This window comes from Centropristis striata, chromosome 17 (assembly GCF_030273125.1).
Source record: "Centropristis striata isolate RG_2023a ecotype Rhode Island chromosome 17, C.striata_1.0, whole genome shotgun sequence".
NCBI lineage: Eukaryota > Metazoa > Chordata > Actinopteri > Perciformes > Serranidae > Centropristis > Centropristis striata.
The window spans coordinates 28,327,631-28,340,509 of NC_081533.1; the positions used below are offsets into that span (position 1 = coordinate 28,327,631).

General features: G+C 33.8%; 1 protein-coding gene across 1 annotated transcript; it reads left to right on the plus strand.

Annotated features, from left to right (window-relative positions):
- The first annotated feature begins 3,862 nt into the window (after window positions 1-3,862).
- rnaseka (ribonuclease, RNase K a) lies at window positions 3,863-10,831 on the plus strand. The gene is made up of 4 exons (XM_059354599.1): window positions 3,863-4,041; window positions 6,515-6,594; window positions 7,226-7,352; window positions 10,342-10,831. Exons 1-4 carry the CDS (start codon window positions 3,973-3,975, stop codon window positions 10,357-10,359), a joined length of 294 nt encoding a protein of 97 aa, XP_059210582.1. The 5' UTR covers window positions 3,863-3,972; the 3' UTR covers window positions 10,360-10,831.
- The last annotated feature ends 2,048 nt before the right edge of the window (window positions 10,832-12,879 follow it).

The window sequence follows — 12,879 nt, forward strand, 5'->3', positions numbered from 1 at the left end:
AATGCCACCTCGTAATATCCACGATCAGTAAAATAATTTAAAATGTACAGTTTTTTCAGAAAAAAATAATTTAAAATTTACTCCAGCTGGGATTGTTTCCTGTGTAATCTTACTGCTTATATGTTTTTGTTAAATTTTGCTAAATAAACATGCTTTCCTAGCACGAAAATGCAAACAGTTTAATATAGTTTGCATGTAAAGACACAAAAAAAACAACAACAAAAACATCAGAAATGTGGTCCACTTGGTCTGTGGTATATCCCCCATAATTTTCTTTCAAGGATAACTGGGCTGGGTTCTTATGGGTTAATTTTCACTGTCACAGATATTAAAGTGGACAGATGATCACAAAAACAGCAGCACAAACTTCCAAAATGAGCATAAAGTTGCAAAATCCTTAAAATCTCAAAGTTTTTATTTCCTTTTTTAATCATAATAATTTAAAGCTCACTCAGTGCTAGATTAAAATAAAATTCAAGCTGATTTATGACTAAATGGTGTGATCTAAATGAATCGATTTAAAGAGGAAGTGCTACAATGGCAATAATGTTCCAGAGAGCCTTCTACTCTTACTACTACTACTACTTAATTAATTATTTGCATGAAAACAGTGTCTATCTTCATAAAATGTATGTTTCAATTATTAATGTATGTGTTTATTAATCTAATCTAATCTAAAGACAATATTACAACACCATATTTCGTTCCCCCTTATTTTAGTAAACATTTTGTTCGTTTTTTTAATTTATCTTAATTTTTTAACACATTGACTTACAGCAACATTTATCTGTTTATTATTATTATTTAAATTATTATTGTGGTTGCCTTCAATGCCACCTCGTAATATCCATGATCAGTAATCCACTTGTTTAATCATTAACGTCCACATTACAGAAGACAGTTCTGCCTGATACGGATAAAATCAAGTATTACGATTGTTGTTTTTTAACCAAATACCTTGATATCGATATGGTAGTGATGACTATTAGTGCTTTCACAAAACACATTTCATAAATTACCATTAGTAATGTGAATTTGACGAAGTGGGTAAAGATATACAGTACAGGCCAAAAGTTTGGACACACCTTGTCATTCAATGTTTTTCCTTTATTTTCATGACTATTGACATTGTAAATTCATCAAAACTATTAATGAACACATGTGGAATTATGTACTTAACAAAAAAGTGTGAAATAACTGAAAACATGTCTTATATTCTAGTAAGCAAAGGGTGGTTACTTTGAGGAATCTAAAATACAAGACATGTTTTCAGTTATTTCACACTTTTTTTGTTAAGTACATAATTCCATATGTGTTTATTCATAGTTTTGATGCCTTCAGTGAGAATCTACAATGTAAATAGTCATGAAAATAAAGAAAAACGCATTGAATGAGATGGGTGTGTCCAAACTTTTGGCCTGTACTGTATGTGTACAACTAGAACAGTCTGGTCTTTAAAAAAAAGTACAGTAATGCAGCTTCTAAAACCAAAAGATGACAATACACATGACATGACATAAAATCTGAGGCTATACAGTTTGTTTTAGTCTCTTATATTCTGCTGCAATATTGTCAGCATCTTGGGATTCTTTTTCTTTGGTTACATCTTTACGGAATAAGACTTTCACAAATGTAACACTAGAAACAACAACAAAATAATAATCATTTTTAACATGTTCATTTTTGTTTTTAATTGTTTTTGTTATTGTCATTATAACTTGTTGATGTTATACATTTGTTTTTTCTATTATCAGTTTATTACTTTCTAATAACTATGACATTTTAGGTGGAGGCTTTAAATAAGCCCATCTGGGTTTTCTGCCTCTCCCTGCACTTTACATTGTATGTTATTTTTGTCATTTTATGTAATTCTAACTGTGCAAATAAAATAAAACCAAACCAAAAAAAAGCAATACACTCTCAGCACGTTTCCACCAATTGTGGCACAAGGCCTATTCATGAACCAAACTAATTCTGTCTGTTCACCATGCTTAAAGTAAACTAACTACATATAATCAGATCTTCAGTTCAGGGGTTCACATTACAAGACAAATGTGGCTTTTTTCTTTCGTTCTATTTTTGGAGGATACAACTGATGCATCTACCCTTGATGCAGCTAGAACCCTTGATCTCAACGAGAGCCCAACCAATATGGGATTTTTTTTTTACGCAATACTGATTATACAGGGGAAACATTTGTCTAAAACTGATATGGCGGCCTATATAGCAGACTGTGCACCGATTTTTCACCACTCTGTAAATGTACCAAGAGGGCTACTTTCTCAAAAATAAAACTGTATTAAATCATATTTAACATAGTTATACATGATACAAACAATTTATTGCATTGTCAGCCAATTCTATAAATTATAACTGAGAAAATAAAGAATAAATACAAACAAAATAATCAGCCAAATAAACATCACTGTTCAGTTCCAGTCAGTTGCTAGCTTTTTTTTTTTTTTTTTTTTTAAAGAATAGAAAATTAAGCGCACACACCATTTCTTAATCACGGCAAGCAACATTTTTAGCATTATAAATTGTGTAAAAATTTTTTAAAAAAAGCTTTCATACTGGCACATGTCGGACAGCAACGGATAGGCCTTTTATATACCAATATGAGCCACAAAAAAAAAAAAAATCAGTCTTTTTGATTTATCTTTTGGGCTCTAGTCCCAACATCCCTTGCAGGCCTGTCAGCTGTTTAATAGCACATTCAGGCACTGCTCACAAACTACTAAAGTCAGAACATATAGACGTTTTCAGACCAATTAAAGCCAGAATTAAACTCATTATATACAGTGCTAACAATGAAGATATAGATAAAGTACAGTTCTATGAGCATATTTATATTTTGACTAGTTGTCCAACATGTGCAGAAGTGAGACATTTCCAACGTGTAGTCTACATGGAGCTGACCTGTGTCTCACACTGGTATAAACCACTCTGTCAGCTGTTCAAGGGCAACTTCCTGGTAATAAACAGGGAAATATATTTTTAGAACATAACAAAAATCAGCCTGAAAGCATCATTTTGCTTCAACAAAACAACAGAAAAAGAGAGGCTTTTGCCTCGAGGAGAAACATCTTTGACGGCCCGATACAACCCTGATTTGAAAAAAACAAACACAAAATTGTGACACTGAAAAGCATGATAAAACACAATTTGCAAATTATTTGGGACCTAAATGAAGTCAGTATTTAATGCAGTAAAAGTACAAGAAATATAATGCTTAAACTGGGAATTCTTTATTTTTTTTGTAATCATATATACATTCCTAATTTGTGGCAAGAAAGAAAGTAAGTAAGTAAGTACGCAAGTAAGTACGTAAGTAAATACGTAATTAAGTAAGTAAGTACGTAATTAAGTAAGTAAGTACGTAAGTAAGTAATTAAGTAAGTACATAAGTAAGTAAGTACGTAAGTATGTAAGTAAGTACGTAAATATGTAAGTAAGTACGTAAGTAAGTAAGTACGTAAGTATGTAAGTTTGTAAGTAAGTACGTAATTAAGTAAGTAAGTACGTAAGTAAGTAATTAGGTAAGTACATAAGTAAGTAAGTACGTAAAGGAATGAAACAAACAAACAAAGAAAGAAATGTCAAATGTATTGTTTTGTTGTCTTTGTTGACTGAAGATTTCAGTAATTCCGATAGCACTGGAACGCAGCGTAGTAACACGTCATGCCACGTTTAACCTGACCAGTAATTAGGAGACAGAAATGGACCGTCGCCGTCACTTACAATGAAATAAAAACCTCCCAACTGTGAATAAGGGCCGTGCAGCTCCCTGTTCTCCTCACTCTCCCGACAGCGCCTGAATGCAGCAGCAACAATAGGACAGTCACGTGAGCCACGTGACGTAGATCAACATCCCGGAAACTCCCAGTGTTTATTCACAGTCACATGACCGAACAAGTGACACAAGTTTTAGCAGCAAGTTAACTTTGTTGGGCGTCTGAACAAACGTTAACAATGTTGATTTGTGGACCAAAACTCGCTGCTTGCGGGGTTGTGTTGAGCATGTGGGGGGTTATCATGTTGGTGAGTGTGCTTCTTTGATTGACTTTCTTATTATTGGTAATCATTTCTTCATTTTCAATAAGATAAAGTCAACATAATTATAGCATATGGCTTCTTAAACCGCGTCCAGGTAGGACAATGAGTACGTTTTCGAGTTTAACCCATAAGAACCCACAGTGACACGGTTGTAAAAAACACTTTAAATCTTTTATTATCTTCCATATTCAGCTTTATGCTTCACTTTAACCCTATAAAGCCAAATGTATCATATTTGTTACACAATAACTTATTTGAAAATTTGTCAGTTGTCATTTTATTGCATTTCATACATTATGCATTAAATAAAGCAACATACAGTCTTTTTCTCATTTAGGTAAACTAAGTCAAGGTTTAACTGACATAATTAGGTATATTAAGAGTAAAATTGAGATATCTCTCGAATAATTCAAAGAAATACATTTTTTTTTTGGTGTGAAAACGTCATATCAGCAGATGTATGATGTTGTGTTATATGGAAAAAAAATATTTTGTATGTTTGAGGAAAATGTTAAAAGGAAAGTCAAAGTTTTAATTGGTTAAAAATATTAGGTTTTATATGTTTTTGTCAGTTCAAGAAAAACAAACTGTGAGCAACAAATTGCACAAAAAGACCCAATGTATCAAATTTGATACAAATTAGAATTCATATATATGCAAATTCATATATATTATTTTTATTTGTCAGCAGGTTTTTTTTATTTTATTTAATTTTCTTGCAATTATTTCATGGTTCAGGCTTTATAGGGTTAACTCATTAAATCCCTAAACGACGCATACTCAACACTCTGGTGTGGTGGTCATGTGACTTTGACAAGATGTGACTTCTCCAAAATGTGGCTGTGACTGGAAACAGAACACTAAAAAAGTAGTTAATTTCAAAAAGCTTATTTTTTAGTTACTAGGCTAAGTTCAAACCCATTTAACAATTCTAATCCATTAATAGTGTGCCCTTTATTGCATTTAACCCTATTAGAGTTTGTTATTTGTTTTTATTTATTATTATTTTGTGACTTAAAAACAAATCTGAAAAATAATTTGTTGTTAAAAAGCACTATTAATGTCACAATTTTAATATATGTTGTGGAGATGCAGAGAAAAAGGCAAATTTGTGTTTCTGTGGGCAGAAAAGGTGTCGAGTTTATTTATATTGAAATAAGAAATATCATAAAAAAATAACACCATAAACGCCCAATATGACATATATGTCACATCACATATCTTTGACATTTAGGAGTACTAAAAAAAAAAAAAACATCAGAAATGTGGTCCACTTGGTCTGTGGTATATCCCCCATAATTTTCTGTCAAGGATAACTGGGTCTGGGTTCTTATGGGTTAATTTTCACTGTCACGGATATGAAAGTGGACAGATGATCACAAAAACAGCAGCACAAACTTCCAAAATGAACAGAAAGTTGAAACTCAAACTCAAATCTCAAAGTTTTTATTTCTTTTTTTAATCATAATAATTTAAAATTCACTCTAGCTGGGATTGTTTCCCAGGGTTATAAAATTGGGATAAAATTTTGCTAAACAAACTTACTTTCCGAGCACAAAAATGCAAACAGTTTAATATAGTTTGCATGTAAAGACTCAGTGCTAGATTAAAATAAAATTCAAGCTGATTTATGACTAAATGGTGTGATCTAAATGACTTAATTTAAAGAGGAAGTGCTACAATGGCTGTAATGTTCCAGAGAGCCTTTTACTCTTTACTTAATGAATCATTTGCATGAAAACAGTGTCTATCTTCATAAAATGTATGTTTCAATGAATAATGTATGTGTTTATTAATTATCTAAAGACAGTATTACAACACCATATTTCGTTCTACCTTATTTTAGTTAACACATTTTGTTGTTGTTTTTAATTTATCTTAATTTTTTAACACATTGACTTACAGCAACATTTATCTGTTTATCATTATTATTATTATTATTATTATTTAAATTATTATCAAACTCAAGTCTGTAACTAAATAACGATGATATAAATAATGCGAAGAAATAATAGTATTTAATTAATCAGAATAATGATATCATGGAATATTACATTTTGTATAATTATACTTTGGCAGAGTATTTAAGAAACATAGATTCTTTAATTCACATTCAACTTCAGATTTTTTTAAAAGAGGGAAAAAAATAATTAAAATGAAATACTGACATTGCTTATAAGACTTGTCTTTGTCATAATATGATTAAAAATGTTACTTTTTATTTGTTTTTTTTGCGGTTTTATATTTGACTGAATATTTGAAGATAAGAAACAATAATTCCATTTGTTGAAGGAGACTCCTTAAGCATTTAATAATGATTAGTGTTTACAAGATCAAATGTTTTTAGCTGTTATACGAAACGTTAATTTAACTGGCTCTTAATTCCTTATCTTCAGTTTGATTTAATCAATTTAATCTTCAGTCAGACGTCTACATACTGTTAACTCCTCTTCCTCAGGCCATGCTGGGGATTTTCTTCTGCACACATTCAGCCGTGCTGATTGAAGATGTTCCATTCACAGAAGGCGACCTTAAAGAGTAAGACTTTAACTGGCACACATCACACAGCTGCACTAGGGGTTATATATTATTATTATTATTATTATTATTATTATTATTATTATTATTGAGACTGAGATGGGACTCCACAATGTTTCCAATTTTCCAATTTGGGACCAGTGGCAGCTATTCCTTAACCCTTTATCAGGCAAAGAACTATATTTGGTAACTTCAGGTAATATTTCGAGAAAAAAGTAGCAAATTTACTAGATTAAAGTGGCAAATCTACAAGAAAAAAAGTAGCAGATTTAAGAGATTTAAAGTGGCAAATCTGCGCGAAAAAAGTCGCAGATTTACGAGGAAAAAAGCAACTTCTTTCTCCCAGATTCACCACTTTAAATCTCATAAATCTGCATATTTTTTTCTCGTAGATTTGCCACTTTAATTCTCAAAATATTATTTTCGGATGGTTTTTTTTTACACATTCTGGCAGTATGTAATATCCTCCAATATTCTCTAGGGTTGAAATTTTGAATTTGCAAGTATTTCAATGAGTGCCCTATTAAGGGTTAATAATAAAATGTATATGTAAATATCTGGCAGCAGTAAGTGAACTGAGTGAACATCTTGAGGTTTTTGTGAGACTTTAACGTCGTTGTGTCCCCTCCAGTGGGAACCCTCCTATGAAGGTCTATGAAGTGTTCAACAAGGTGGGCTATAACTGCTTCATAGCCGCTGCTGTCTACGTCCTGCTGGGAGCGTTCTCCTGCTTCCAAGTGAAGCTCAACAAGCAGAAGGTGAGTTTATTTGTTTTCACTTTAGCTGTCATTGACCAGAGCCCTGTACTACGGAGCCAGTTCAACATACCCAGGATATCTTCTCGTCGTCTCGCTTCACTAAGCCTAACAACCGCAATCCCCGATAAATGGTATCATGAAGGTTGTTATCAACTGTCTTAGTTAACCCTTTCCTCTCCAGGCTCTGTGCGTGTTCACATGGGTTACCCGGCAGTTGAGTCATTTGACTCAACTGCCGGGGAAAGACGGTCACGTTCGGCTCACTTCTATGAAGAATATGAATAACTAGAAAATTTCCTCTGGGGAAATTCTGAAAGGGCCACGGGGGCTACTGCCGGTGTGTGTACACTATGATGAGATTCTTCAGAGATTTCAAACTATGCCCTTTAACCTCAAAGTGTGTATGTGTGTGTGTAATTAAAATCACATAAAGTTACGTGTGTGTGTGTGTATCTGTAACTGTAATCAAAGATCAAAGGCAATCAGATCAACGCAATCAACAGAATTAACTGACACCTTTTAATGAAAGAGTGACAGCAGCCAGAGGTGGACTGGAATTTCTGGCCTTGAACAGAAAGCATTTTTGGCAAAACCATAATACCTATCATTGATCTGACTTCACTTTGAGCGTCCCGAGTTCTTCCTGAACGTCTACATATGTTTTTTTTAAGAACAATGAAAAAATAGCTTTGTTAGAGCGATCTAAAAAAAACTGTTACATCTCCCTTCTTTTAGAAATCTCCCTGCGTTTTTAATATGGGAGCCAATGAGGCTGTTGGTGCGTGTTGGTGGTGCATCTGTGCGTCGTACGCCCAAACTATAACTCTGACAGCTTTACCAGAGGATTGTGAGTGAGAAGACAAATTTTCCTACGTTTCTATGTATAAATTATTTATGTAGAGTGGAATTTGCGGCCTGGAGCGCAGTTTTCAAATTTATTTTTTGACAGCTTTTTCTCTCCCTCTACACTCTGAGTGATGACATCACACACTCTGGCACGAACATTCCGTGCGATACACACCCATTATAATCTCAGAATTTCTCCAAAAATGATCATGGTCATTGAACAGGGATTGATAAAAAACTATATGACCTATCGAAACGTGGATTAATACACCAATACACAAGACTTGTGTCTACTGTTTAAAGTTTAAATGGAGTCTCTAGCTGAAATTATGCCGGAGAAGTAGACGTTCGAAAATCTCCAATTATTGTTCTTTTTCGCTCATTTTTTTTCGGCCGTCCCATTCACTTCAATGTAAAATTTTGGGCAGTTTTTCGCAACTAACGTGTCTATGACACATTCCTGCTTCCATCAAAAAAATCTGAAATCCCACTAAATTGTGAGGGAAATGACTTGACAATGAACCTTATTGTTGGGCCTGCAGTGATGTCAGAGATGCCCCTCTGAGTTGGCTTAAGTCATCAGTTCATTTCTGTCTCATATTGGTACAGTTCCTGCCTTAACCTCCTGTGACCCTGCGTCCTCATATGTGGACATTTCATTTTAGGTTTTATGGACCTTATACTTAATTCTGCTTAACTATAACATGTTGTCCTCAGTAGTATACACTCTAGAAAAAGCACAATACATCAATTAGTGTAAAAACAAGATGGCAGCACCTTGCTAAAGTCAATCAACAGTTTATCCCCAGACAAAAGTGGACCAGGTAAAAAATCTGACCAGATTTTATGGTTAAACTTGTTCATTTGTGCTTAATAATGTTTGTAGCTTGATATTCTGTGCAAGTTTGACTATTTTTTAGCAATAGCAACAAGCTACAACTCTGCTAATCAGGAAGTACTCATTTGAGAACGAATAGACTTTTACTATCATTCTTCCAAAAATCCAAGTTTAGCTTGACAAAATGACCTTAACCCATTGAAGCCTGGAAAGCGGATATTTTACAGTATTTGTATAATCTCTCAAATACTTTTTGAATTTCATTTCTATCTGCTACAGAGGCTGAAAAATCTATTATTTAGTAGAAGTGTTGACACTTCTGTTGACTTTCCAGAAAAAATCGCCCAGAGGTTTTACAGGCGTTTAAGGCCTCAATGGGTTAACTCAACATATGTATTGGCTTTCAGCTGCATCTCATGGTCTTCATCATTAATTAAAAAAATTGACTTGATGGTCAAAGAGAGGGAGTAAATGTAAGGAAATAAAAGTTTTATACACTGGTGAATGAATTGTGTTATACAGTAAAATTAACCGATTTGGGTTTTTTTCAAAAACTACTTCCTGTTCAAAGACATTGCTTAGTTTTTGTGATTATCATGTCCTACAAATCCAACATATCAAATATCTAGGAGAAACTCACAATACATACCAAACAAAAGCTTTGGTCTCAGGAGTTTAACCCTTTGATGCACAACATGGGTCAAAAATGACCCGCATTCATTTCCCATGTTATTTATTGCTTGCTGTGTTTTTCTGTGCTCTATCTTTTGATATCAACTTATTTTATGATTGAATATTGTAAATATTTTTTACATATCTTGTTTTTGATAACAACAGATCATTATTTTCATTTTACTTCTCATAATTTATGAAGAAAAAAAGTTTTTGTATTAATACATAGCTAACTACTTGGCTAAGTAGCTTCCTAAGCTAGCCAAGAAGTTAGCTTAACAAGCTACTGAGCTAAAAAATGGATCAGGCTAATTTTTCACCCATGTTGTGTATTAGAAGAGTAGTAACAGAAAAAGGGATTTTATTCAAAAAATAATAAAGGAAAAGATAAAAATTAGGATGTATGATGATCAAAAACGAACTAATTGAGACTGGAATACTGAATGATGAATTATTTCAAAAATATAGAACATAAAAACTGTCGGGTCACTTTAGACCCATGTTGTGCATCAAAGGGTTAAACAGTATTTGTTTGTGCGTGGCCACGATGCTTTGTTTTTTTTGGGGAAATTAAAATAATGTTTGAAGTACTCTGATGTGTACTGATAGTATTCTGTTTGACCTGTTCTCTAGGAGTACCTGGTGCACTAGTGCCACCTGCTGGACTGAGGAGGTCCCAGCAGACACTGACTGTTCTCTGATCACTGACTTCTGTCTCAGGGATCCAATCATGAACTCCAGGGAGGAGACTGGACGTTGCACCTTCATGTGTTTAGGATGAGATTGATTCTACCTCTTATCACAAGTGCCGAAATGATTTGATTGTTGTTGTACAAATCAACCGACTGTGTTGCAAAAAAGCTGTTGTTCTCCAGAGTCTTAATTGTTATTTAAAGAATGTTAATTATTTTGTCTTCACTTGCTCTTTCACACCGCACTATCCAAGAGAATGTTTTTATGACTATTGCCAGCACCCACTTGTGTGGTAATATTATTACATCAGTTTACTTCTGTCTGTACAGTTTCCCAGAGAAATCATATCCTAAAAGCTGTCTTTATTCGAATGTCTAAGGTTGCAGTCCAGCATTTCAAACATTAAAGGCCCAATATTGTAGAAAAAAAGTGAGATTTCCATGTCTTTCTTATTATTATAAGGGTCTTTTCAGACCAATTGTGAGTCATTTAAGTATTTTAGCCCATCTATCTTTTTGAAGCTATCCACACCAATTTTTTAAAACTTTTTTTATTTAATCAGGTTGTTTTTTTATCTCAGCTGTTTGCTATCCTGCAGATTTTGGATGCCAGTCAAAACAAGCCAACCATTAAAAAATAATTTTCTTCATGCGATCGTTCTATTTTCTCGGATTCCGTAGTTCTGTTTACATCAACACACAATATTATGGATATTCATGGATCCATTTGTAAAACTATCAACATATTTGTGAGATAATTACATATAGTTGCTATGAAACGTATAATATAAAACACCTTTTTTTTTTTTTAAAACGAGTATGGAAGTGAGATTAGCATAATTGGATTGTTTATTTGACACAAACCTGGATTTTTCACTTCTTCAAAGCTGCCTTTGTTAAAATGCATTTCAACACATCATCAACATCTGTTGCTGTAATTACACCAATTTAAAGGACCAGTGTGTAGGATTTAGTGGTGAGGTAGCAGATTGCAACCAAGTGATTACACCTCCACTGACCCTCCCTGCCCGAGCGTGGTGAGAACTTAGAAAGTATATAAAGATGGACGTCTCCACTTCATCCCACTGTACAAAAATGAAGCCAAATTACCCCAAAACGGGAGCTGCCATCTCAGCTGGTGACATCATTTGGAGCCAGCGTCCGCACAGCAGTGATCAGGTGGTGGAGCCCCAGTATTGATTGGTCCTGTGTAAACATTTGCCCCCCTAAATCACATCAAATAACTAACTAGTTTTTATTTATACCTATTTGTGTATGATTTATTCTATTTTAATAACTGTACAGCACTTTGGTCAACTGAGGTTGTTTTTAAATGTGCTCTATAAATAAACTTTGACTTGACTTGACTAATTAAAATCAAACTCATCAGAAAATTGAAAACGTACACATTAAACAGTAAATGACAGGAAAAATCTTTGGAAAAAAATGTATTTTCGCTAACATGGAGGGATTGGCATATAAGAGCAGTACTGCAACCAGCCACCAGGGGGTGATTAAGATGGTTTGGCTTCATTTTTCGAGGTGCTGTAATTTTGTCTACCTTTATAGACCGTGTACAGAAAAATGATGGCCTTGGGTAAAATGTGAAGGGCTCTCTCTAGAGCCAGCGTTTGATTTGTCCCTTCTGGGTTACTGTAGAAACATGGCGGTGTAACATGGATATGGAAGAGGATCCATTCTACATATGTAGATATGAAGGGACCAATCAAAGCTAACCAAAGCACAATGATTCTTAGCGACATTAATGAAAACATAATTATGAATATTATATTCCATTTCTGCCAATAGACTGCCTAAATCCTACACAATGCTCCTTTATGTTTCATAATAAACATGTAAATACCTACACACGAAAATATTGTCTATATAATAAAATGAAAAGAGTTCATTAATAAAAAAAATCCAAGTTTAGCTTGACAAAATGACCTTAACCCGTTGAAGCCTGGAAAGCGGATATTTTGCAGTATTTGTATAAGCTCTCAAGTACTTTTTGAATTTCATTTCTATCTGCTACAGAGGCTGAAAAATCTATTATTTAGTAGAAGCGTTGACACTTCTGTTGAATTTCCAGAAAAACTTCAGGTTTTAGGGGCTTATTTTAAAATCGCCCAGAGGTTTTACAGGCGTTTTAGGCCTCAATTGGTTAACTCAACATGTATTAGCTTTCAGCTGCATCTCATGGTCTTCATCATTAATTTAAAAAAATGGACTTAATGGTGTGACTGACACTACCACGCTGCTTCTGGTGGACACTCCTTTACTCAACACACACACACACACACACACACACACATTCTGTTCAGTCATCATAAATGGTACAATATTCGTGGAAATTAAAAGTATTTTCCCCTGCTTGGACTTTCTCATATACACCACTGGTCAAAAGTTTTAGAACACACCAACTTTTCCAGAATTTAATTGAAAATTATGCAGTTTAATGTCTCAGTGTACTCTGAAA

Excerpts from the sequence above, each read along its gene's own strand:
- rnaseka (XM_059354599.1), top strand. The coding sequence starts at position 3,973 with ATGTTGATTTGTGGACCAAAACTCGCTGCTTGCGGGGTTGTGTTGAGC. Across the intron at positions 4,042-6,514 it reads TGTGGGGGGTTATCATGTTG|GCCATGCTGGGGATTTTCTT; the intron begins GTGAGTGTGCTT and ends CCTCTTCCTCAG. Across the intron at positions 6,595-7,225 it reads ACAGAAGGCGACCTTAAAGA|TGGGAACCCTCCTATGAAGG; the intron begins GTAAGACTTTAA and ends TGTCCCCTCCAG.